A 25,889-nucleotide genomic window follows, 5' to 3' on the forward strand; every position below is an offset into this window, starting at 1 on the left:
CTCTCGCCGAGTTTATAGCCATGTGAAGTCAGATACACACACACCATCACCGCCCCCACCCCGAGGTAAGGAGTGGTGGGAGGGAGAAATAAAGGGGCAGGAGGAAACTTCTGAGGGTTATGCGTGTGTTCATTATCTTGAATGTGGTAATGGTTTCATGGGCTTATTCACGTGGTAAATCTTGTACATTTTGAATATGTACAGTTTACCACACGTTAATTATACTGTAATGATAAATGAAGTCATCTGTGCTTGCTGTCCCCACTTAAATATGTGCATTTATTTGTAACTCCCTTATCTTTTCATGAAGAATTTGAGGCGACCTCTCCTCTTTACCCCACGGTCCCCTATAGTCTGCTGCTTTCCCATGACTATTCTGATTCACATGAAATGGTGTCGGGTTTAAGCATCTGGTTGCATCCTAATGGTTTTGCAGCCCTTTTCCTCCTTGACTTCGGGAGGGAGGCGTGATGTGGTCATGAAAAAGCGAAGAACATCTCTCCATGACTCCACTAAGGTTTGTGGGAATCTTGACGTGTTTGCAAGAACAGCAGGAGACACCTAAAAATGTTCCTGCGTGATGGCCTGTTCTTTTTCGTCCTGTGATGCAGAATGTGGAGTCATCTGCTGAGAGTGCAGGGGGCAGGATTGGGGGAGGGATCTTGAAAAGAGTGGGAAGATTTGAAACTGCTTCTGCCGGTAGTGGGGCCACTGGGCTAGCCAGAAACTCTGAAGGGTTCGGGGGAGCAGCAGTGGCTCAAAGACTCTGGTGTTTCTGTCCTCTGTATCTAAACTATCATTGTAGTCAACTCCTATGCTGTCCGGCTGGTTCTGCAAATTTTTTCACCAAAATTAAAAAATAAGTTAGAAAAAATCATAATAGGGGCACCTGGTGGCTCAGTGGGTTGGGCCTCTGCCTTTAGCTCAGGCCCTAGTCTTGTCCTGCATTGAACCCTGCATCGGGCTTTCTGCTCAGCGGGGAGCCTGCTTCCCCCCACTACCCCCTGCCTACTTCTCTGCCTACTTGTGATCTCTCTCTCTCTCTCTCTGTGTCAAATAAATAAATCTTAAAAAAAAAAATCATAAGTTCACAAGCGACTGGCTAGCTTAGTCAGTAGAGCGTGTGACTCTTGATCTCCGGGTTGTGAGTTCGAGCCTCATGCTGGGTGTGGAGATTACTTAAAAATAATATCTTTTAAAAATTAAGTAATTTAGTTAGTTGTTTTATTTTCCTCCCAGAAGGAATGGGGTGGAAGATGAAAGTTCTGCCATAATTGTACTCCTTCAGAGATTGCCTTGTTCACAGCTTGGTGTGTTTTTTTGTGGGGGACTCTTTTTTTCCCTGTGAACCAAAATATTTATATAAGATGTGTTCTTGTGAACAGTAAATGATGTACATCTTTCCCTTTTAGTACATGGCAAAAGATACGTAAAATATGGCGAACCCTAATTTCTGATGTTGACATTGTTTCCCATTTCTTGCTATTATAAGCAATTCCATTAGAGACATATTGGTAGCTAAATCTTGGCAAACATCTGTGAAGACTTCATTAAGATAAACTTAGCAGAGAAGGGCGCCTGGGTGGCTCAGTGGGTTAAGCATCTGCTTACAGCTCAGGTCATGATCTTGGGATACTGGGATCGAGCCCTGTGTCAGGCTCCCTACTCAGCAGAGAGTCTGCTTCTCCCTATCCCTGCTGCTCCTCCTGCTTGTGCACTTTCTCTCTATCGAATAAAGAAATAAAATCTTAAAAAACAAAACAAAACAAAAAAAACTTAGTAGCAGAATTCTGACTTAAAGGAAATGTGAAACTCTACAGTTTCTTTTCTTTCTTTCTTTTTTTTTTAAGATTTTATTTATTTATTGGACAGACAGATCACAAGTAGGCAGAGAGGCAGGCGGAGAGAAAGGTAGGGAAGCAGGCTCCCTGCCAAGCAGAGAGCCGAATGCGGGGCTTGATCCCAGGACCCTGGGATCTTGACCTGAGCCAAAAGCAGAGGCTTTAACCCACTGAGCCACCCAGGTGCCCCTCTACAGTTTCTTTTGACAGCAAAGCCTAATTGCCCTGTGGAAAGGTGGTACCATTTACACCTTTATTCTGCTTCCCCAGAATCCTCCCTAACACGTGTTATGGTTTTCTTTTTTTTTTTTTAATCCTTTACTAATCTGAGGGTCAAAAAATGGCATCTCATTATTTTATATTGTGTTACATGATGTGAAATCTTTGAATATTTGGAGTGAAGGTATTTCTTTCTCTTCTTGGTCAGCCACCAGGTGTCACACTTGATCACAATGCGGCTTTGTCTTCAGAGCCTTTTGCTGCTTTTCTCATCTTCCTGTTGACTTAGTAAGAAACTATATTAGACACCTAAGTGTTGGCCTTTGGAAGGCACATAGCACTTATCTCGCGGATGCAGGTGACACCCTTCGTTGGCTTAATGGATCCCCGGGGCCGGACAGGGTGGCCTTTCCCGTGAGAACGAGTACACAGGATAACCCTACTCTGCCACGCAGGGGTCTTGATTATTGCTGAATCGCCCATTCTTGGGAGTAAGCAGCATTTCTTTTCAGCTTCATGTAACTCTCCAGCCACCTCGTAATTTTAACAGGATCTCCAGCAGGAACAGCCCCATTCAGAATGATTTGTTTCTTTTCCTGTCTCTTCCTGCCAGTCTCCTTTCTGAGCCTGGGCCAGTGTTTCACTGGCTTTGTTAGTAAAGGCTTTTTGTGCAACGTGTTGCTTAGGTTGGCTCCTGATGTTTAAAAGTGAGATTTTTAGTAGTCCCAAGTTAGTCACAGAATTCGCTATGAATTTAAAACCATAGAGCTCTATCCAAGATCATCAGAATTAAAACTGTGAACAGTATCAGGAAGATACTGTCAACCCCATTCCACCTCTGCTCATGGAACGCCCATCCATGAGTATACCTCTTGCTTTCTGCTGTGCCAGTGGGATTCAGAAATATGTGTCTCTTGTGTATTCAGGAAGAGGTAATGGAGTATGCTTCAGCCATATAAAGGAACGAAGTACTGATACATATTACAATATGGAGGAACCTTTTTTTTAAGATGTTTTTTATTTATTTGAGAGAGAGAGCAAGCATGAGTGGGGGAAGGGGCAGAGGGAGAAGCAGGCTCCCCGCTGAACAGGGACCCACCCCATCCCCACCCGGGACAGATGCGGGGCTTGATCCCAAGACCTTCTGATCATGACCTGAGCTGAAGGCAGACACTTAACCCAGTGAGCCACCCAGGCACTCAACATGGATCAATCTTAAAAATGTGATGCTAAATAAAAGAAGTCAGACAAAAAAGGCCACATATATGATTATGTTTATGTGAAACGTCCGTAATAGGGAAACGTATAGAGACAGAGTGCATGAGTGGTTGCTAGGGGCTGCCGGGAGAGGAAATGGGATTAATAGGTGTAGGGTTTTTTGGGGGGTGATGGAAATGTTTTTGGATTAGATAGTGGTAACAGTTGCACAACACTGTGAATGTACTAAAAACTGCTGAATTGTATACTTTATAATGGTTAAAGTGATAAATTTTAGGTTATATTAATTTTATCTCAAAAAGAGAGAAAACAGCGGAGCCGTCAGGTACTCACATGGCTTCCAGGGAGTACTCTCCAGAGTCTCTCCAGAGCTGCCAGGTGCTTGATTACTTCTTCCCTCTTAAGTATCTTGCTCGTTTCTACAACAGCAGTTATGACCAAAGAGGAGTTCTGTCATCCTTGTTCCCCTCTGTTCCTCCTGATCTCTGCTTCCTGGACTCCTTGGGATGTAAGTCCTGGACTAATTTATGCCCTGTGGTCCCACCACTGTCTGCATATGTATGCAGATAAGGACCTGGTGTCCTTTCCTCCTGGACCTGCCACTGGCCCAAGGCTGCACGAGCTTTGCTTTATGCTGTTTGGTCCTCGTATTGGATGTGGTGAGGAAGGGTACTGGACTAGGAGCTTTGCCCATTTCCCAGTTTTTCTCTCTAGCTTCCTGTGTTTTATATTAATTAATGGTGCAGTGATGGATTTTTTTCCTCAAGAAATTTGGTCAGGCTGCTTTTGCACATGTTGAGCTGGGAAACAAACTGATTGATATGCAGCAAAGAGATGATTGCGTATCTTTAGGAAGTATAGGGAAATTTTCAGGAAAGAAAAAGAGTTCTGTGAGATGAATTAGCAAGCTGGTATTATATAGATGAATTTTAAACAGTTGGATTCAGTAGACAGCATGTTTTTAACTAAGGCTATGACAGAGTTTGCCTGTCAGTTCTTCCTGGGACGTTGGGACTTCAGGCGGGCGGAGACGCACACTGTGCAGGGCGGCTTCCGTGACGAGCTGCTTTGGGTGTTGTGGACCGGGCACTCCGGGGCAGAGCTCGGCCTTTCGTGCTGGCCCGGTGCGCGGGCTCCACAGCCAGACGCACACGCCCATCCAGCGCCTGCATTTTCAGGCCAAAGCCAGAATGTGGCTCCTGACAGCAGGAATGAGCTCCAGGACTAGGGCTGAAAACCAGTCCAGAGTGTCAGGTGTATTGTTCCCCAAGGTGAAGCACAAACACCCTTTGTTGTTGTAGTTCTCAGAGTAGATGTCTTTTCAGAGGAAATCTGAACTTAGAGAAAGTCAGAAACCATCTTATGCACAATGAGGTACCATGCAGCATTATTTGTGATTTTGAAAAATTGTGAACAACCCAAATGGCCCAAATTGGAGAATCTTGATAGAATGGTTAAAATAGATGAATTTTAATTGGTGCATTGTTTTTGACCATGTTAGAGTCTTTTTTTTTTTTTTAAGGTTTTATTATTGACAGAAAGCATAAGCAGGGGGAGGGACAAAAGGAGAGGGAGAAGCAGGCTCTCGATGATCAGGGAGCTCTGACCAGAGGCTTGATCCCAGGACCCTGAAATCATGACCTGAGCTGAAGGTAGACAGTCAGTCGACTGAGCCACCCAGGCGCCCCATGTTAGATTATTTCTAAAAAAACAAAAACCCTTTTTACTAAAGTAGAGATGCAAGTTGTCATAACAATATAAAAATACTGTAACATGACAAAATATGAAAATCTCAAATGAAAAGCCAGTGTCTTATTTATTGGGGAAATACCAGAAGCATGTCATTTAGAGTCAGGAGAAAAATAAATAAGGATGACCACACTATTACCACTATTTTTGTTGTTGTTCTTGACAAACTATAGTACAAACAAAATTATTATTATTTTTTTAATTTTTTAAAATTTTTAAATTATTTATTTAAATTTTATTTAATTAAATTTAATTTAAATTAATAATTAATAATTAATATAAATATAATTAATTATATTTATAAATTAAATATAAATAAAATATAATTTAATTAATTAATATAAATAATAAATAATTATTTATATTAATTAAATTAAATTTAAATTATTATTATTTTATTTATTTATTTGACAGAGATCCCAAGTAGGCAGAGAGGCAGGCAGGGGGTGGAGAGGAAGCAGGCCCCCCGCTGAGCAGGCAGCCCAATGCAGGGCTGGATCCCAGGACCCTGGGATCATGACTTGAGCCGCAGACAGAGGCTTAACCCACTGAGCCACCCAGGCACCCCTAGACATTAATAAAAAGATCTTTAAAAAAATTTTAAGAAGTAAGTGTTGTAAAAATTAGAAGGGTGGTGGCCAAATTGCAGTTTTTGTCATAAATGATTATTTCTACTCAAAGGAGTTGACTGAAAGTTATACAAGATAAGAAAGATTAATATAGGGACGCCTCAGTGGCTCAGTTGTTAAGAGTCTGCCTTCAGCTCAGGTCATGATCCCCAGATACTGGGATTGAGCCCTGCATCGGGCTCCCTGCTCAGCGGGAAGCCTGCTTCTTCCTCTTGCACTGCCCTTGCTGTGTTCCCTCTCTCACTGTGTCTTTCTCTGTCAAATAAATAAAATCTTTAAAAGGAAGGAAGAAAGAGACGAAACGTAATATGAAGACAATATCTTAATGGAAATTATAATGGAAAAGAAGTTTTTTACACAAGGAGAAAAAGAACATACCTAGAAACATATATATATATATATGTTTATATATATATATATATATATGATTTTTATGAAGAAAATTTTTAAATACTGTTGAGAGATGTAAAAGAACTGAATGAATGAATGATACAACCTGTTCTTGGGTCCATATAAATGTCTTTTCTTATTGAATAAGTGTATAAATTTGTGCTACTACTAGTGAGAATAGCAATAGAATGGTATTGTTTAACTAAGTTAATCATAAAGTTAATGTAGGAAACTTAAGATGAAAACTAGCTATAAAAAAAAATTCTGGAAGAAGTCACTAACCAAAGGGGGATTAACCTTTGTATATATTAAAGCATATAGAAATTTCACAATTAAAGCAATTTGATCTTGGCACATAAATTAGTAGAATAATTAGGGACCCAAATCCATCCACAAATTTACTGTGTATTCAAAGTAGCATTTAAAATCAGCAGAGGGAGGTGCCTGGGTGGCCCAGTTGGTGAAGCGTCTGCCTTCAGCTCAGGTCATGATCCCAGGGTCCTGGGATTGAGTCCTGCATCGGGCTCCCTGCTCAGTGGGAAGCCTGCTTCTCCCTCTCCCACTCCCCCTGCTTGTGCGCTTGCACATTCTCTCTCTCTCTTTGTCAAATAAATAAATAAGTAAAATTTAAAAAAAATAAAAGATCAGAGGAAAAAAATGTCTGAGTCAATGAATGTTGTTGAGATAACTGAATAGCCATCTGGGAAAAAAAATTGGCTCTTTACCTCTGTTCCCTAGTCTAAATAAATTCTAGGTGAATCAAAAATTTAAACATAAAAAAAGTACAAAATAATCATTGATGACTTTTGTCTGTCTTCACTGAGTGGGTAAAGTGGCAATGCTTTGTCCATCACTGATGGTGATAAATTTAATCACTGGGTTAGGATGGTATGTGCTAGGGTTTTCTACTGTAAAGGGACCTTCCCCCTTCCCTAATCGTTGTCAGATTTTTTTTTTCTTCACACAAAGAAAACTTTTGTTTGAAGTAAAGAAGGTGATCACTGCGAATGGCTTCCAGAGCTGTGACTCGGCTCTGCCAGAGAGTAACAAAACCGGTTACAAAGCAGCACCAGCCACAGTATCACTGCCCATGGATACATATAAATACATATTTTTTTTTTTTTGTAGTCAGGTCCTTGGTGCAGTTTTTTTTACTCCACAGTTGGCCTCTTTAGAAGGCCATAAAAGGGGCACCTGGGTGGCTCAGTCATTAAGCATCTGCCTTCAGCTCAGGTCATGATCCCAGGGTACTGGGATTGAGCCTTGCATCGGGCTCCCTGCTCAGTGGGAAGCCTGCTTCTCCCTCTCTCACTCCCCCTGCTTGTGGTCCCTCTCTCGCTGTGTCTCTCTCTGTCAGATAAATAAAATCTTAAAAAAATAAAAGGCCATAAAGCAGAAAGGCATGTGTGATACTGTTAATTTAAAATGTGGAGTCCACGCCACTGAGTAGCTGCTGACACGGTTGCCAGTTTATGTGTGAAAAACACTTTCCCCCTTTCCTTTACCTCCTTGTTGCTTAGGGTGAGGAGACACCATGATTTAAAGCCGGGGGGGGGGGGGTAGCGAGAGCAGGAAAGCCTCCCCAAGTCAGCAGGACCTGTCCTATATTCCCCTCCATTGTAAGGAACCCACTTTTGGCATCACAGGCAGACTGGGGAAGGAGCAACGGACACTCCCACACAAAGCCCCTGGGCAGCAGTGCCCCAAGGTCTTTTCTTTTCTCCACGACCGACCTGCTGTGAACTTAGAAAACCCAGCAGTGAAGGTCAGTGTGTTGGTGAGCGCATGGCCTGCTCTAAGTGAAGTGTGATAAAAAGGAATCACTACCATAATCAAAAGGAAAAAAAGAAAAGTGTCCTTTTTCCTGAAAACAAAACAAAAAACGGTAGAAGTATTCTACGCTTGGGAAACATTTAAAAACAAAAACGAAAAACCTCTCTGGCTAGGGATACCCTGAGTATGTCTTAAACCTCAGTACTATTCTTTTTTTTTTTTTTAATTTTTTTTTTTAGTACTATTCTTTTTTTCAAGATTTTATTTATTTGACAGAGCGAGTGAGCAGAGAGGGAGAAGCAAACTCCCCGCTGAGCAGGGAGCCCGACATGGGGCTCAATCCTACAACCTGAGCTGAAGGCGAATGCTCAACTGACTGAACCATTCAGGCAACCCTAAATCTCAGAACTATTTAGAACAAAAAAAAAATTCATGAACATAACTAAAATTCTGCTCTATAGTCCCTTGTTTACAGAAGAATGCCACCTAAGGCAGGAGGAATGGTAGATCGAGTAAAACACTCTTCCTCCCATTAACACACCAGTGTTTGCTTCAGGCAGTAAGACTCCTGGGGTACCTGGACAGGCAGATGAAAGACTGAGGAACAGAATAATCCTAAGGATTAGGGAAGGGGGAAGGTCCCTTTACAGTAGAAAACCCTAGCACGTACCATCCTAACGCAGTGATTAAATTTATCACCATCAGTGATGGACAAACTGAACACTGTTGCCTTTTGCTGGGATCTGCTGAAAAGGTCATAGCATCACCTAAATAATGTGTTTATCTGAGTCGGATCACGAGGAAACAATCAGACAAATCCGAATGTAAAGGCACAGTGTGGGACAGCTGGCCTAGATTCTGCCAAAAGTCAGATACCAGCAGAAACCAAAAGGCTGGGCTGATGCACACAGCTTAGTAGACGCTAACCGGACATCATGACGGCAGATGCAGTCCTTGGTTAGATCCTGAATTCAGGGAGCTTTAAAAAAATTGAAATGATTTTATCGGGTAACTGGGTAAGTGTGGGTGTGGACTGCCTAACAGTAGTGTCAAATTCATGTTGGGCTTCCTGACCAGGACCCGCATGGGTAGCGGTCAAGGATACACACACAGGGGTCACTAGGGTTAAGGTGTGATGTCTGCAACTAACTCAGAATCATTCAGTAAAGTATTTAGATTTCACATGTGTGTCTTTGTGTATGCATGTGTGTGTACGTGTGCAGGTTCCTAGATTAGAGAGAGACTTATAAAAGGGGAGGGAGTTAACAGTTGGTAAATCTCTTAGAACGTACAAGGTTACAATGTTGCCATTTTTCTCCAGCTCTGAATTTTTTTTTTTTAATAAAACAGGTAGGGAGAGATTTTCTAATGTATAAATTACTATAAATAAACTAGATTCAGGGCACCTGGGTGGCTCAGTCAGTTAAGTGTCTGCCTTTGGCGCAACTCATGATCCCAGGGTCCCGGGATTGTGTCCCACATTGGGCTCCTTGCTCAGCTCTCCCTTTGTTTCTCCCCCCAGCTCATGCTCTCTCTCTCTCTCTCTGAAATAAATAAAATCTTTTGTTTTTTTTTAAGATTTTTTTTTTTATTTATTTGAGAGAGATAGAGAATAAGAGAGAGCACGCATGAGAGGTCAGAGGGAGAAGCAGACTCCCCACCAAGCAGGGAGCCTTTTGTGGGATTCGATCCCGGGACTCCCGGGTCATGACCTGAGCCGAAGGCAGCCGCTTAACCAACTGAGCCACCTAGGCGCCCAACAAATAAAATCTTTTTATGAAAAGAAATAAACTAGGGATGTCTGGATGTCTGTTGGTTAAGCAACTGCTTTAGGCTCTGGTCATGATCCCAGGGTCCTGGGATCAAGCCCCACATCAGGCGCTCTGCTTGGCAGGGGGCATGCTTCTCCCTCTCCCTGACGTTCTGCCTACTTGTGCTGTCTATCTCTCTGTTGAATAAATAAATAAAATATTTAAATAAACAAACTCACAAAATGGGAGATAATATTTACAAAGTATGGGGCGCCTGGGTGGCTCAGTGGGTTAAGCCGCTGCCTTCAGCTCAGGTCATGATCCCAGGGTCCTGGGATCGAGTCCCGCATCGGGCTCTCTGCTCAGCAGGGAGCCTGCTTCCCTTCCTCTCTCTCTGCCTGCCTCTCTGCCTACTTGTGATCTCTGTCTGTCAAATAAATAAATAAAATCTTTAAAAAAAAAATATTTACAAAGTATGTGGTAAAGGACAGATTTCTTTACTCTGAAAACAGAAAGAAAAATAATAACAATCCAAAATATGTTTAAAAAAAAAAAAAGTAACAGGACAAACAGGCAGTTCACAACCAACATATATAGAAATGTTTAACCTCATAAGAGGAAGTGTGCAAATAAAAACCAAGGTTAGATATTTTTTTAACAGTCTGGCAGACCTCAAAAAGGTTCATAATAGGCCCTGGCAGGAGACACAAGGATGAGGCAATAGGCACTCATATGTTAATAGTGTGAGCATGAGTTGCTAAAACTTCTTTGGAGGGCAGTAGGGATTAAAATTTAAAATCCGTACCTCCCACATCAAGGAATTTATTCCGAGGATGCATCTGTATAGATGCACACAAAGACGTATGTGTAAGGATGTTTGCTGTAGAATTGTTTGTGATAGCAAAAGTTAGGTCGTTTAAATGTACACCAATGGGGGTCAGATAGAGGATTGAATAGGCAGGACAACAGCCATCCCGTGCACCTGGGCAAAGAATGCAGCAACCTCGGAAGTACCGTGTGGATAAAGCGCATCTCAGATACGCATTTTTAAGTGGAAGAAAGCCAAGATGCTAGGCACCTCGGTGGCTTGGTTAAGCATCGACTCTTGATTTTAGCTCAGGTCATAATCTCCTGCTCCGGAGATTAAGCCCCCGCATTGGGCTCCCCACTGAGCGGGGAGTCTGCTTCCCCTTTCCCTCCGCCTCTTACCCTGCTCACACACAGACTCACTCTCTCTAAAAATAAATAAATCTTAAAAAAAAAAGTGCTGAACAATTTATAATGTAACAAAAGAGGGGAAAATCTGGGTGCTAGTTACATGGTTGAGTTCACTTGGTGAAAATTCATCGAGCAGAACACTTAACGAGTCTTGTATTTTTCCATATATACAACATGTAAAGATCTTACCAAAAAATTCCAAAAAGGGAGGAGACTGTGGATACACCTATGCCTCTTTATACAGAAAGTGTTTCTGGAAGGATGCACAAGAAACTGTTGGGGCACCTGGGTGGCTCAGTGGGTTAAGCCTCTGCCTTCAGCTCAGGTCATGATCCCAGGGTCCTGGGATCAAGCCCCGCATTGGGCACTCTGCTCGGCAGGGAGCCTGCTTCCCCCTCTCTCTCTGCCTACCTCTCTGCCCGCTTGTGATCTCTATCTTTCAACTAAATAAAATCTTAAAAAAAAAAACAAAACCTGTTAACATGGGCTGCTGATGAGGAGAGGTGTTGAGGGATAGAGAGAGGACATCGGTTTTTCAGTTCTGTGTTTGTTTTTCTATGTAAATTACTATTAAAGAAGTTAAGGAATTTTCATGAAAATTTCCTTATACCTTTTAAAGATTTTTTTTTTGAGAGAGAGCAGAGGGAGAGGGAGAACTCCTTTTACAATCATCGTCCTGGGGCTTGATGCCAGGACCCCGGGATCACAACCTGAGCTGAAGGCAGACACTTAACCAACTGAACCACCCAGGTACCCCATTCTTACACCTTTTAAATGATAGCAAGGTACACATTTGTAGTAGAATGCCATCTTTATCTCTATCTATATAATATGTTTGAAAAAAAAGAATGGGAGGAAATGCAAAGTTAAATATTAGCAGATTTTCTTTTCTCTGTACATTTTCAAGTTTTCTTAAGATCACAGTATTTTTTCTGATAGATGAAAATAGGACTAAGGGATTGCTCTCTGTTATTATCCCCTTCCCTCTCACAAAATGTAGCAAATTTTACATATATGATTGTTCCATTACACATAAATCACAGTAGGCTTTATGAATATAAATGTGGCCCAGGCTAATCTATCCAGTAATATCAAACCAGCATCATTTTGCTGAAGGAACAATCCAGAGGGAAATGAAAAATGCTCAGCCCACTTGCCTGTGTTTCTGCTCCTCATAACTTGGTGCGGTCTTATTTCTAGCTGTTGTTTCCTGTAGCAGGGTGCCCAAGACTATTTCATTCAGGCAGTATTTCTTTTTATTTTATTTTATTTTATTTTATTTTATTTATTTGACAGAGAGACAGGGAGAGGGAATACAAGCAGGGAGGGTGGGAAAGGGGAGAGGCAAGCTTCCTGCTGTACAGGAGCTTTATGGGGAGATTGATCCCAGGACGCTGGGATCATGACCTGAGCCAAAGGCAGACGCTTAATGACTGAGCCACCCAGGCGCCCCTTCAGGCAGTATTTCATGATCCTCTTTGTGTTCCTTTTTTATATTTTTTAGAATAACCGCTCAAAGACTTGCCCACTTGAACAAGTGTTTGATGAACTTTAAGCTGGGGAATTTCAGCTATCAGAAAAACCCTCTGAAACTGGGAGAGCTTCAAGGGAATCACTTCACAGTTGTCCTCAGGTAAAGACCTGCAGGTAGGAGTGCAAACCAGAGAGGGTCCCCCTGGACCCCCTCACATCTGTTCGGAATAGTTATTAATCCAGGTGAGCTGGTTCTAGCAGGTGTGGCAGTGAGGGAAGGCCCAGCAGAGCCTCATAGGGCTGGAAGAGCAAATAGTGCTGGAGAATTGTACCAACACCCCCTCACCTCTCAAAACTCAGCACCTCCTTTGGAAAGGAGCCATGTGCTTCAGACACGGTATTAAGAGATGGAGAGCCTATGCTTCTGCTTATAGGCAGTAGCTAGGATGGGCAAATTCACAGACACAGAAAGTAGAAGGCGGGGAGTCTAAGATGGGGACTTGGAAGCTATTGTTTAGTGGGTCCAAAGTTTCAGTTTGGGAAGAGTGGGAAGTTCAGGAAGTAGATAGTGGGGAATGTTGCACAACATTGTCGGTGTACTTAAAAATGGCCAAAATGGTCAATTTAATGTTATATGTATTTCACCACCGTTTTTTAAAAAAAGCACAGAGTCCTCAGCAGGTGGAGAGAAAGCTGCAGGGGATAAGGGAAAGGCACAAAGCCAAGCCATATCATTGATGATAGGCATCCCTGAATGTGTTTGACTCCATTTTTTTCTCTGGGTAACTTGGGCCCTTGCAGAAATATAACAGGAACTGATGACCAAGTTCAGCAAGCTATGAACTCTCTCAAGGAGATTGGATTTATTAACTACTATGGGATGCAAAGATTTGGAACTACCGCTGTCCCCACATATCAGGTTGGAAGGTGCGTATTTAATTTCTTAACTTCTGTCTGAAAGAGCTCACTTGGAAAAAGAAGAAAGGTTTTTTTTTTTTTGTTGCTGTTGTTCTTAATCATTCATGTCTGGGCTGAGTGAACCAGTATGTCTCATCAGCTGATCTGTAGAATCCTTCTAATTTTTGTTGTGTTTTAAGATAATACAAATTGATATAAAAATAATAATAAAAAATTAAATCACTGTTGAAAAGGATATAATTTGGAAGGTAAGTTTTTCTCTCATCTGGGATAACTCATCTAGGAATTCTATTTTTAGTTGCTTTTTTACAGGTAAATCTTGGCTCAGTACAATAAGCTGTTGGGTAGCCTGACAAAGATGATACAGTTTGTGATCTCTTTTTACAAGTGCCTTCCAGTTTATTAAATTTTCATCTGCACTTTCCCCAACCTTAAAGAAAGTGGTGTAGGACGGAAATAGCGTGGTAAAGTTTATTTTAAGAACTCTGATTCACTTTCAGGCAATGGGGAATCCCTGTAGTGTAAGCTAGGGTGGAAATTCCATCAATAAATAATTGGACTCTTGATCTTGGGGGTCATTAGAGCTCCATGTTGGGTGTAGAGATCACTAAATAAATAAACTTAAAAAAAAAAACAAAAACTTTAAAAGGGACGCCTGGCTAGCTCAGTTGGAAGAACGTGCAACTCTTGATCCCTAGGTCGTGAGTTCAAGCTCCACATTTAGGTGTAGAGATTACTTAAATAAATTTTTTTTTCTAAGATTTTTTTTTTTTAAAAATTTTATTTATTTATTTTACAGAGATCACAAGTAGGCAGAGAGGCAGGCGGAAAGAGAGGGGGAAGCAGGTTCCCTGCCGAGCAGAGAGCCCTATGTAGGGCTCGATCCCAGGACCCTGGGATCATGACCTGAGGCGAGGCCAGAGTCCTAACCCACCGAGCCACCCAGGTGCCCCTAAGATTTTATTTTTTTGTTTGAGAGAGAGAGAGAGAGAGAGTGGGTGGAGGGGGTGGCAGAGGGAGAAGCAGACTTTCCACTGAGCAGGGAGCCCGATGCAGGACTCCATCCCAGGACCCTGGGATCATGACCTGAGCTGAAGTCAGAAGCTTTAACCCACTGAGCCACCCAGGCGCCCCAGGGAAAAGCAGTTTAGAACCACAGTGAGCTATCACTTCATATCCACTATGATAGCTAACATCACAAAGACAGACGATAGCAAGTGTTGGTGAGGATGTGGAGAGATTGGAACCCTCACGTGCTGCTGGTAGAAATGTAAACCCGTACAGCCATTTTGGATAAGAGCCTGGCTAGTCCCCAGAAGTTTCAGTCATACAACTTAGCTATTGCACTCCTAGGTGTATACTCAGGAATTGAAAACATGTTTACACAGAAATTTACACCAATGTTTATAGCAGCCAAAAATAATGGAAACAACCCAGATGTCCCATCAACTGATAAATGGATAAACAAAATGTGATGTATCCATACATCACATGGAATATTATTCAACAATGAAAGAGAATGGAGTACTGACTCCGACTACATGGATGGACCTTGAAAACATGCTAAGTGAAAGAAGCTAGTCACAAAAGGCAAGATATTGTAGGATTCATATATATGAAATATTCAGAATAGGCAAATACATAGAGACAGAAAGCTGATTAGTGGTTGCCTACGTTGGGGGAGGGGTAGCAGAGAGTGACTGCTGATGGGTGTAGGATTTCTTTTTGGGTGCTAAAAATGTTCCAGAATGATTGTGTAATGTAAACAATTCTGTGATTATACCAAAAGCATTGAATTGTGCACTTAAATAGATGAATTATATGGATATATGAATTATACCCCAGGAAAGCTGTTTTTATTATTTTTTTTAAGTGGAATAAATCCTTGCATATATGGTCAAATGATTTTTGACAAGGGTAATGAGACCAGGGGGGAGAGGACAGTCTTTTCAACAGATTATGTTGGGGAAATTGGATATACACATTAAAAAAAGTGAAGTTGGACCCTTAACACCATTACAAGTTGTCTCACACCATTCACAAAAATTAACTAAAAATAGATCCAAGACCTGAACCACTACAGTTATAAATTTAGGGGAAAACCTCATGACATTTGATTGCCAATTTCTTGGATCTAACAATAGATTGGGTTCCATAAAATTAAAAATATCTTTGTAGAAAGGACACTATCAACAGAATAAGAAAGCAGTCCACAGAATGGGAGAAAATATTTGCAGGTTATCTGTTGAGGGGTTAATGTCCAAAACATATAGAGTTCCTTACAACTCAACAATAACAAAACAACTTGATTAAAAATTGACAAAGAACTTGAATAGACCTTTCATAAAGAAGAAATGCAAATGACTCATAAACTAATAACGAAAAGATTACAATCAAGATTACCAATCATTAAGGAAATACAAATCAAAACCATAATGAGCTAATTTTTTATACCCATTAGACCATTATTAAAAAAAATAAATTGTTGGTGAAGATGTGGGAAAATGGGAACCCTTGTGCATTGCTGATGGGAATATAAAATGGGCCTGCTGCTATGGAAAATGATACAGTAATTCTTCACAACATCAAATGTAGAATCACCATATAATCCATAAATTCCATTTTTTATTATCTACCCAAAAGAATTGAACATGAACACTCAGCAAGTATTTACACACCCATGTTTTTAAGAGCAGTATTCACAGCAGCCAAAAGGTGGAAGCAATAGTGTCCATTCGAACAGGTGAATGGATCCAAGACATGTTAGATCGATACAATGGAGAATCTTCAGCTTTGACAGGAAAGAGACTCCAACACGTGCTACGACATGCATAGACCTTGAAGACTTTGATGCTAAATGAAATAAGCTGGGCACAAAAGGACAAAAACTGTGTAAATCCTCTTACCTGAGGTACCTCGAATAGTTAGATTCATACATGAAGTGGAGCAGTGGTTGCCAAGAGACAGGACTTATTTGATGTGTACAGAGTTTCAGTTGAGGAAGATGTGAAAGTTCTGGGGGCAGGTCGTCCTAATGGTTACAGTGTGAATGCACTCAGTGCCGTAGAACTTTACACTTTAAAAATGGCTAAAATTAAGAGTTTTATGTTTTGCGTTTTATATACAATTAAAAAAGGGGGGAGCTCCTGGGTGGCTCAGTGGGTTAAAGCCTCTGCCTTCGACTTGGGTCTTGATCTCAGGATCCCCTGCTCGGCGGGGAGCCTGCTTCCCCCTCTCTCTCTGCCTGCCTCTCTGCCTACTTGTGATCTCTGTCAAATAAATAAATAAATAATCTTTAAAAAAAAAAAAAAAAAAGGTTGGAAGAAAGAAAGGGTAACGTAAGTAGGAAACATCTTAATGTGTAGAGGACCAGATAGAATGGCCTCTTGTAAATGAAATCTGCACATATTTCATATGCCACTAGGTAGTGAACTTTCGTGTATGTGGCAGCATCTTAAGAAACTTGGTAGTAGGGGCGCCTGGGTGGCTCAGTGGGTTAAGCCGCTGCCTTCAGCTCAGGTCATGATCCCAGGTCCTGGGTTCGAGCCCCACATCGGGCTTTCTGCTCAGCAGGGAGCCTGCTTCCTCCTCTCTCTCTGCCTGTTTCTCTGCCTACTTGTGATTTCTCTCTGTCAAATAAATAAATAAAATCTTTAAAAAAAAAAAAAAAAAGAAACTTGGTAGTATACCATGCATTGGCAGACTTTTTCTGTGAAGGGCCAAGTAGTAAATGTCTTGGGCTTGGTGGGCCAAGGAGTGTTCATAGCAGGTGCTCAGCTCTGCTGTTAAAACAGTGTGGAAGGAGTCACATATGATGCGTCAGGGAGGAGCACAGGTGTTTTGCAAGAAACCTATTTACAAAATCAAGGGGCCAGCCAGGTCACAGGTTTTTGAACACAGACATCTTCTGTGCCACCTGACCGACCAGTGCCTCATCCTGAACTCATTCTCCGCTCTCTCTGGAGGTGTTGTGGATAGTCTAGCCAGTTGCATAATGTGGCATCCAGGAGAATATTGAAGGACTGATAGAGCATGGCTTCTTCCAGGACTGCTAGGATGGCCAGCAGTAGGAGTCTGTTACGTAATTAATCACATTAGTAGATAAAAAATCGATATGATCATATCATTGGATACCAAACAGCATTTTATACAGTTTAATATGCAAAAATATGCCATATAGGTTTCTTAAATATGAAAAATAAAAACCCCAATTAACTAAAAACAAAAATTAGTAGAAGGGATTTCGGTATCCTTTTGGTGGGGAAAGCCTTTCTTCTTTTAAAGATTTAGAGAGAGGGAAAAAGTGAGTAGGCGGGGTGCGTGGAAGAGGAGGAGAGAATCTCAAGCAGACTCCCCACTGAGCATGGAGCCTGACTTGGGGCTCCCTATGGAGCTCAACCCCACAGTCATGGGATCATGAGATCATGACTTGAGCCAAAACCAAGATTTGGGCACTTAACTGACCCAGGTGCCACTAGGGAAGGCCTTTCTAAGCATGACTCCCAACACCAGAAATCTTAACTGGAAGAATTTAGGTAAGACACCCAAAATAGAATTTTTGTATGGCAACATATAATGGAATAAAAGTTAAAGGAAAAATTGGATATGCTTACAGATTTATCAAAAACATCATGGAGGCACCTGGTTGGTTCAGTCAGTGGAGTGTGTGACTCTTAATCTTGGGGTTGTGAGTTCTACCCCCACATTGAGTATAGAGGTTACTTAAAAATAAAATCTTTAATGGGTCTTCTTGGTGGCTTAGTCAATTAAGCGTCTGCCTTTGGGTCAGGTTATGATCCCAGAGTCCTGGGATCAAGTCCCACGTGGGGCTCGCTGCTCAGTGGGGAATCTGCTTCTCCCTCTGCCCCTTCCCTTCCCTGTCCACTCCCCCAGCCCCACCGCTCGTTGCCTCTCACTTTCTGTTGCTCTCTCTCTCTCAAATAAAATCTTTAAAAAAAAAAAAAATTTTTTTAAGTTATGAAAAATACTCTCTAAAGTGTTGATTTAGATAGTGTTAGATAACAGGTAACCTTTCTTACATACTATTTAATTTTTAAGAAGCATATATTATAATCAGTAAAAATAAAGGTATTTCCATTTTGGCAAGAATAGTAAGGAAGGATAAAGTGTTATTTATTGTTTGTCTAGGCAAAAAGGTATTAACAAGGGGGAGAAATTTCTTAAGTTTCAAATAAGTTTTAGTGCAGAAAGGCTTAACTTTGATTTATACACGTAATACCATGTATAACAGCTTGATGAGTTGGTAGTATTTATACTATTAGCATTTTAAAACTGAGGGTGATACTGAATGTTAATGAGTGAACACGCTCTTCATTTTGTTCTCTCATTTTTAAGTTCTTTTGGCATTTACGTTTGAAACCTTTATCATTATATTAGTTTTCCAGCTCACTTTTGCATTTAATAAGATATAGACAGTTAACATGATTTGCGACTGCACAGATTTTGACATATAAAATACATCTTACTGCAAAATTAAGTAAAATAAATGATGTTTAATTTTAGAGCTATCCTGCAGAATTCCTGGACTGAAGTCATGGATTTAATATTGAAACCCCGTTCTGGAGGTATGAATAAAATTCATGTTAATGAAAGAAATAGAATATTTTGTTAAGTATTTGTGGAATTGCTTTGAATAAAAAGTATGTGTGCATACTGGGGGTGGTTATTTCAGAATTTTCAAGATTGTTTTTATAATAAAATAAAAGGATAGTTCATTTTTTCACGAATTCTGTATATATATGTGAGATTTATAACTTATATCCTGTTTTCAGCAGTTTAGCTCATCTAATTTATTCATTCATAAATGAATACATGTATTTCCTTTTCCCTGTGCTCTGCTAAATCTCTGAACATTCAGGAATGCAGACACATTTCACTTGTGGTTAATTTTTAAGCATAGCGTGACAGAATGTAAAAACTGGGCCAAAAAATGTTGAGGATTTTTAGTTTAAAGAGTTTGTCAAGAACTTCCCAGAAAGTACCTCTACATTCATACTGTATGAAAAAAAGATTTAAGTGCTACTGTACTAGGGCGCCTGGGTGGCTCAGTCAGTTAAGGGTCTGACTCTTGATTTCAGCGCAGTCTTGATCTCAGGGTCGTGAGTTTGAGCCCCACTTTGGGTTCTGTGCTGGGCATAGTGCCTCTTAAAAAAAAAACAAAAACAAAACAAAACCTGTACAAATTATCAAAACAGGTATGCCCTTTGTGTAATCGTTTCCAAATTAAAAGAGATAAAGTTGTCTCATTTTAAGGAGAGTGGCCTCTTAAATTTGCCCACCCAGTAGAGAAGGAGAAGGAAGAAAGGCCTACCTGGGTTTTGTCTTGTGACTCAGCCGTTATCATGGAACAGTAATGGTGTTTAAATCCTGGGGTGGCGGAAGGTGGACAGAGCCTGCTGGTTCAGTGCGCTCTGCCTGTCCTGCCTTGTCACGTTCTGGTGGCTGTTTTCAGGTGAGCAGAAGCTGTTCAGAGTACCTGAAGCACAGAGAGCCTTTTCTAATTTTGTGTCCTCTCAGCAGCACATTAAGTTACAGAAATCTGCCTGTCAATAATTTATTTTAATCACAGCTTTTCTTCCCCCCAGCCGAAAAGGGCTACTTGGTTAAGTGCAGAGAAGAGTGGGCGAAGACCAAAGACCCAGCCGCTGCCCTCAGAAAACTTCCTGTCAAAAGGTGTGTGGAAGGGCAGCTGCTTCGAGGACTTTCAAAATATGGAATGAAGAATATAGTCTCTGCGTTTGGCATAGTGAGTCCTATTTGTGAAGTCAGGCGAATGACTTTTGAGGTGGCTTAATGCTTTTTAAATTTTTTCTTTAAATATTTTACTAAATTTTGAGAGAGCAGAAGGTAAATAAGGATCCTTTGGTGATCTCTGAGTGGCAGGTGACCAGAGTGATCCTTGTTTGTGCCCTGAACGATGATGGGGGTGGAGGGTGGGTGCAGGAAATGTTGGCAGTACCTGTTAACGTTGAGGGCATGAGAAGAGCATTGAAATGGAAGATATTATCCACAAGGAAATTTAAATTAACCATCTTGGTACTTCAGAAATTCACAGACCATGTTAGAGTTCATTTCTTGGTCATTCTCCAGCATCAGCCCTGTGACCTACCTAAGTAAGAGGCTGCACGAGGAGTGGTCTAAATGATCACATTTTAGTTTGGTTTCTTCGTGGTGGTTCAGCAGTGGGTCCCATCTTGGCACGCATGGCTTGTGCTAGCATTCGGATACCTGTAACCCAGAAGAGACCAAAGTTTAACTCTTCACCTTCAGTCTTTTCTACTCTTCCCCAGGGAAACAAAACAGCTTTTTTGCTGCATTAAATTAGTTGTCCGTTCAGTCCTTCAGGTTTTCTCCTTCCATGGAATTAATCAGGAAGGAAGCATGGTCTGCTCTGTAAGTGACGTGTCAGTTTCTGCAGTCGGAGCGCTGTGTCTTTGAATCAGGGTATAGGGTCTCCCGGAGTTGCCTTCATCGCATGAATGCCTGGCAGCTGCTGAAGTCGGAGCGACTGAGCACTCGTAGGCACAGGGGCTCTGTCCCTCACACTGGTTGCTGTGCGTCACCCACTGTTTCTATCCATTCAGCGTATGAGCTGCTTATCCTAGGGTCACCACTAAACAAATGAGATGTCTTGGAAAGTACAGTACTTCTAATACTCAGAATGTGTATTTTTTTTTTCCTTGCCCGTTTTTTTCTTCCTTCCAGATACCAAGAAATAATCGCCTGATGTATATTCATAGCTATCAAAGCTATGTGTGGAATAACATGGTAAGCAAGAGAATAGAAGAGTATGGACTGAAGCCTGTTCCAGGGGACCTTGTTCTCAAAGGAGGTAAAAAGGCAGATATCCTCATTCCATCCAACTAGGCTTAGCTGTTTGTGCTTAAAATGCAGCCTGGCCACTAAAGAGAGAGAGATGTCTGGTAAAGTTGAAATGGAAAGACGTTGTAAACTCAGATTGAACAGTTTGGACCTGTGTCTTTAATGAAAATATATATCCAGTTAGGGATGCCTGGGTGGCTCAGTCCATTAAGTGTCTGCCCTTGGCTCAGGTCATGATCCTGCAGTCCTGGGATCGAGCCCTGCATCGGGCTCCCGGCTCAGTGGGGAGTCCCTCTTCCTCTCCCTCTGCCTGCCATTCCCCCTGCTTGTGCTCTCTGTCTCTCTCTCTGTCAAAGGAGTAATCTCCAATTTGAATAAGTACCTAACTCTCTCTGGGTCTCTGGGCTATTTCTCAGCTAGAATAAGATTTGGACTCAGTGTTGCCTTAAATCTTTTTCCAAACTGTAATCTGGGTCTTGCAATTACTCCTCTCTACTTCTGGACATACCTTGGCCTCTCAGCTGTTGTCTGCCAGTTTCAAAGAGTTTCTTTAAGTCAACACTCAGCTAGAGCCCGCTTTACATACGGGCCATGATATAACAGATATTTAGTGCATACCCTGTGCCCGCAGCATTCATAAGACACACAGATGATCCCCTCTGATGCCAATCCCTCTCACCACGGGCCAGGCCTTGTGCTAAGCCCTTTGTCTGCATTTTCTGGTTTAAAGTTCATAGTATTCTGTGAAGTATTCTCTCTGTTCTTCAGACGAGGTTCACAGGGTTCCATGGCTGGTTAAAGAAAGAAAAGCAGGGGCGCCTGGGTGGCTCAGTGGGTTAAAGCCTCTGCTTTTGGCTTGGGTCATGATCTCAGGGTCCTGGGATTGAGCCCCGCATCAGGCTGTCTGCTCAACAGGGAGCCTGCTTCCCCCACCCTCTCTGCCTACTTGTGATCTCTGTCAAATAAATAAATAAAATCTTAAAAAAAAAAAGAAAGAAAGAAAAGGCAGGGATTCAGAATCAAGGTTTGCCTGTTTCCATAGTCCACTTCCTTCTGGCATACCCACCTGTCCTTCTACTATCTGCAGACATAGCCTGCTCGTCTGCATGTATGCCCTATAGATCCAGGTTTCTGTTGAGAAATGTTGATTATCCTAAATTAATAGTTTTTAACCTCATTTAGTGTTGATTACATCCAGTGTATTTTGATGTCCCATGTGCCATTACATTTCATTCTCTAAATGCAGGTGGATTTTTTAAAATTATTCTCTTAGGGCGCCTGGATGGCTCAGTGGGTTAAGCCGCTGCCTTCAGCTCAGGTCATGATCCCAGAGTCCTGGGATCAAGTCCCGCATCGGGCTCCCTGGGAGCCTGCTTCCCTTCCTCTATCTCTGCCTGCCTCTCTGCCTACTTGTGATCTCTGTAAAATAAATAAATAAAATCTTTAAAAAAAATAAATAAATAAAATAAAATTATTCTCTTAGCAAAATGCATCCATTGATGATAGCATTCTAGATGGTATTTTATAGTGTTGTTTATAAAGGAGCTGATCATTTTTTTTTAATTTTTATTTTTTACAAACATATAATATATTTTTATCCCCAGGGGTACAGGTCTGTGAATCGCCAGGTTTACACACTTCACAGGAACTGATCATTTAAAAAAAAACATTCTAAAAAATTGAGGGTGCAACTGAGAAATAAATTTTTTTTCACTTCCCACTTGTTCTCAGTCCATGATTTTTATTTCTTGGGTAGAGCAGAAAAGACAAAAAGATCCCTAACTTCATTTCTTAAGCTTTGTAGGCCACTCAGCCATGTCAGCTTGCCCTTCTGACTTCTTAGATGTGTATAATTTTAGAAGCTCAGGCTCATGAAAATATTACCTATTTTCACAATTTTTCTCAATTTCTCTTTTTGTGAATTTGCAGCTACAGCCACCTACATCGATGAAGAAGATGTTAATAATTACTCCATCCATGATGTGGTAATGCCCTTGCCAGGTTTTGATGTTATCTACCCAAAGCATAAAAGTAAGTTCCCTGTTTGGGGAAAACAGTTCAAACAAAGTTTGACGTATTTAAACCATTGGCTGTGAAGAGTAGAGAGAGGAGGGAAAAATAATCAGTACTTGAAATAGAATTTTAGAACTTTGATTTCCATCAGACTTGAAAATGTTTCAATTTCAGGCATTTATAAATCATATTTACATATAAAGTCCCCCAGGAAGGGATGTATTGAGATAGATAAATTAATTTTTTTATTTTTAAGAAGTCTCTATACCCAACATGGGGCTCAAACTTACAACCCCAAGATCAAGAATCCCTTGATCTACTGATTACTCCAGCCAGGCCCCCCTGGATAATTAAATTGAGAAACAAAATGGTGGTGGTGGTGGCAGCGGCAATGGGGTAGTTGAAGTAGAGTTGGTATTATTGTTCCTAGTGTTGCTGTTCTTAGTGGCATCATTTAAATTTCTGAAATCCACTAATTCTTATAAAGGATAGGAAGGCTTTGGAAAAGGTCATTGAGAAAGTGAATGGATTGTTCAACTTTACCTTCCTTCAGCCTTTTTTCTTTGACACCATGTAAGTAATACCTGCTTACTGTGTTTTAAAAGTCAATGAGCACAGAAGCTTATGGAGTGAAAAGTGAGCATTCACTACCCTTATTTCCCATTCCCCATAGGCTGTTAGGAATTACTTCCCTTATCTTCATGGATTAGGGTTGGGGGTTGTGGACTGGAACTTTCGTTCTTCAGGGATTCAGAAATTGGAAAAAAGAAGGCAGCTCTGAGCATGGGACCAGCTTGATGGATCTGACCCTGGAAGTTTACCCTTAGCCAGAACTAGTCTGTGGGAGGTTATTTCTTGTAAAAAAAACAACCTTTTCTCTTGGAGCACCTGGGTGGCGCAGCTGATTAGCATCTGGCTCTTGATTGCAGCTCCAATCTTGATCTCAGGGTCGTGAGTTCAGGCCCCACATTGGGCGCCTACTTGAACCAGCAAATGAGAACCATCTTTTCTGTCAAGGGACCAGAATGGTTTTCCTGGTCAGTGTTCTGTTCCTTGAAATTGTACAAGTTAGAGAGTGATTCAATAATAACACCCTTCTTTGATAATGCAGATACTTGAAAAAGTTAGTCATCTGCCACTTCCATGTTGGTTGACACAGTCAAACTGCTGTGCTCCTCATACTTCTGAGGCTGACTTTGCTGAGGGGCAGGAACAGAGACGAGGAGGAGGGAAGGACTGGGGAGACGAGGGAGGGAGCGGGGAGTGGTCTGCCTAGCCTGACGTTGCAGCGAGGCCCTGAGGACACACTGACACTGGGAACTAGTGAGAAGGAAAGCACTTAAGATGCTCAGACCCACACTTGCTCTCTTTCCAAGAAAGAAAAAGTGAGCGTTCTTTTCTTCTTTCTTGTACCTCTCAGGATCAGAATTATGGGCTAATGCCAGTTAAGACATAAATTCAGCACAGCCTTTGACCAGGCCGTTCATGGAAACCTTGTGGCCAGGACAGGGGCTCACAGACTGCATGGGTGGCAGGTCGGGCGCATGGATGGGTAACACACGCGCACGCGGTGTCCAGCTGTGCTCAGTGTAGGGATCCCTATTGTCTCATAGGTGTGTTGTGAGGGAGTCTTTCCTTCACGCTGGTCTACCCAGCGTTTTTTATGAATAACTTGAATCAAGAAACCTGTTTATCATGTTTGCAGATTGTTTTACCCAGAACGGTTAATACTAATTGTATGAAAAATAAGTTTTTTGAAAAGAACTGCAGAAGGTATTGAATAGGGTTTAATGTAAATAATATTCTTGTAAAGGCCTAGTTTGATAGTAGTCTACATAAAGTATCTGGAGTTCTTACTAGCATCAGACTGCTACTCTGAGGCCGATTGTTTTGTGGGGAGTACAGAAATGGCAGAGGAGGGACAGTTGAAGGAACAGGTGTGTGACCTAGAGAAGAAGCAGCTTAAAGGGCCAATACTCGTGAGTACGTGAGTACTCATGAGTATGTGAGGGCAGTGAATCCGCTGTGTTCCAGAGCAGTCAGCGGAAGTTCTAAGAAGACAGATTACAGCCCGGAATAAGGGACTTTCTAACAATTGTGTTTCTCACAAGGAATTGGTGACTAGTAACTGGCCACATGCAAGCAAGGCTGGATGACGGCCTCTCTCGGGTGTTCCCACATCAGGTGTGAGGCTGAGCCCAGATGGTTTTCCCAGGTCTCTTATATATATAATTTATATCTGCCTTCTAGAAAGAGTCTGAGGCCATGTGCGTGGTCTCTTCCAGCTCTGAGCATGTATAAATTGTAGGTTAACAACTCCGGGGGGAATGCTTTTGTAGTTAGCTTAAGAACCTGTGCCCAGATACTGTGGCTGCTCGCAAGAGATAACTTACAAGTTGGTCCAAACTAAGCTGCAGACTCCTAGACGTGGGAGTAAGTCCCTAAATTTCGATTCCAGAGGACAGGCTGGATTATACATTAGAGGGATTTCTGGTTTTGTTAGGACGATCTAACTGAGTGTACACGTTACTCTCTTCATAGTCTAACTGAAGGTAGCTTGCTGGCATGCTGCATTCCAACTAACTTTTTGTATTTTATAGTCAGCGAAGCCTACAGGGAAATGCTCACAGCAGACAATCTGGATATTGACAACATGAGACACAAAATTCGAGATTATTCCTTATCAGGGGCCTACCGAAAGATCATTATTCGTCCTCAGAATGTCAGTTGGTGAGTGACCGTCTGGAATGATACAGAACTAAATTATGTGAGACTGAAAGCTTTTGCATCTCCTGTGTATGTTCCATCATTTACGACCTGGTGTAGAAGTGCTACTTGCTGTTATTACTATTATT

At 41.5% G+C, this 25,889-nt stretch overlaps 1 protein-coding gene across 2 annotated transcripts in view; it reads left to right on the plus strand.

The window, feature by feature from the left end:
• LOC111155333 (pseudouridylate synthase 7 (putative)) overlaps positions 1-25,889 on the plus strand; it is a 57,960-nt gene that overhangs the window by 27,925 nt on the left and 4,146 nt on the right. For both annotated transcript variants that reach the window (XM_022515483.1, XM_022515482.1), the window contains 7 exons: positions 12,293-12,421; positions 13,063-13,188; positions 18,703-18,764; positions 19,785-19,945; positions 20,905-21,031; positions 22,951-23,052; positions 25,635-25,764. In XM_022515483.1, the coding sequence (XP_022371191.1) occupies positions 12,293-12,421; positions 13,063-13,188; positions 18,703-18,764; positions 19,785-19,945; positions 20,905-21,031; positions 22,951-23,052; positions 25,635-25,764 (837 nt within the window). The remainder of the gene's footprint in view (positions 1-12,292; positions 12,422-13,062; positions 13,189-18,702; positions 18,765-19,784; positions 19,946-20,904; positions 21,032-22,950; positions 23,053-25,634; positions 25,765-25,889) is intronic.

This window comes from Enhydra lutris, unplaced genomic scaffold (assembly GCF_002288905.1).
Source record: "Enhydra lutris kenyoni isolate GAN:26980312 unplaced genomic scaffold, ASM228890v2 scaffoldscaffold40, whole genome shotgun sequence".
NCBI classification, from domain to species: Eukaryota; Metazoa; Chordata; class Mammalia; order Carnivora; family Mustelidae; genus Enhydra; species Enhydra lutris.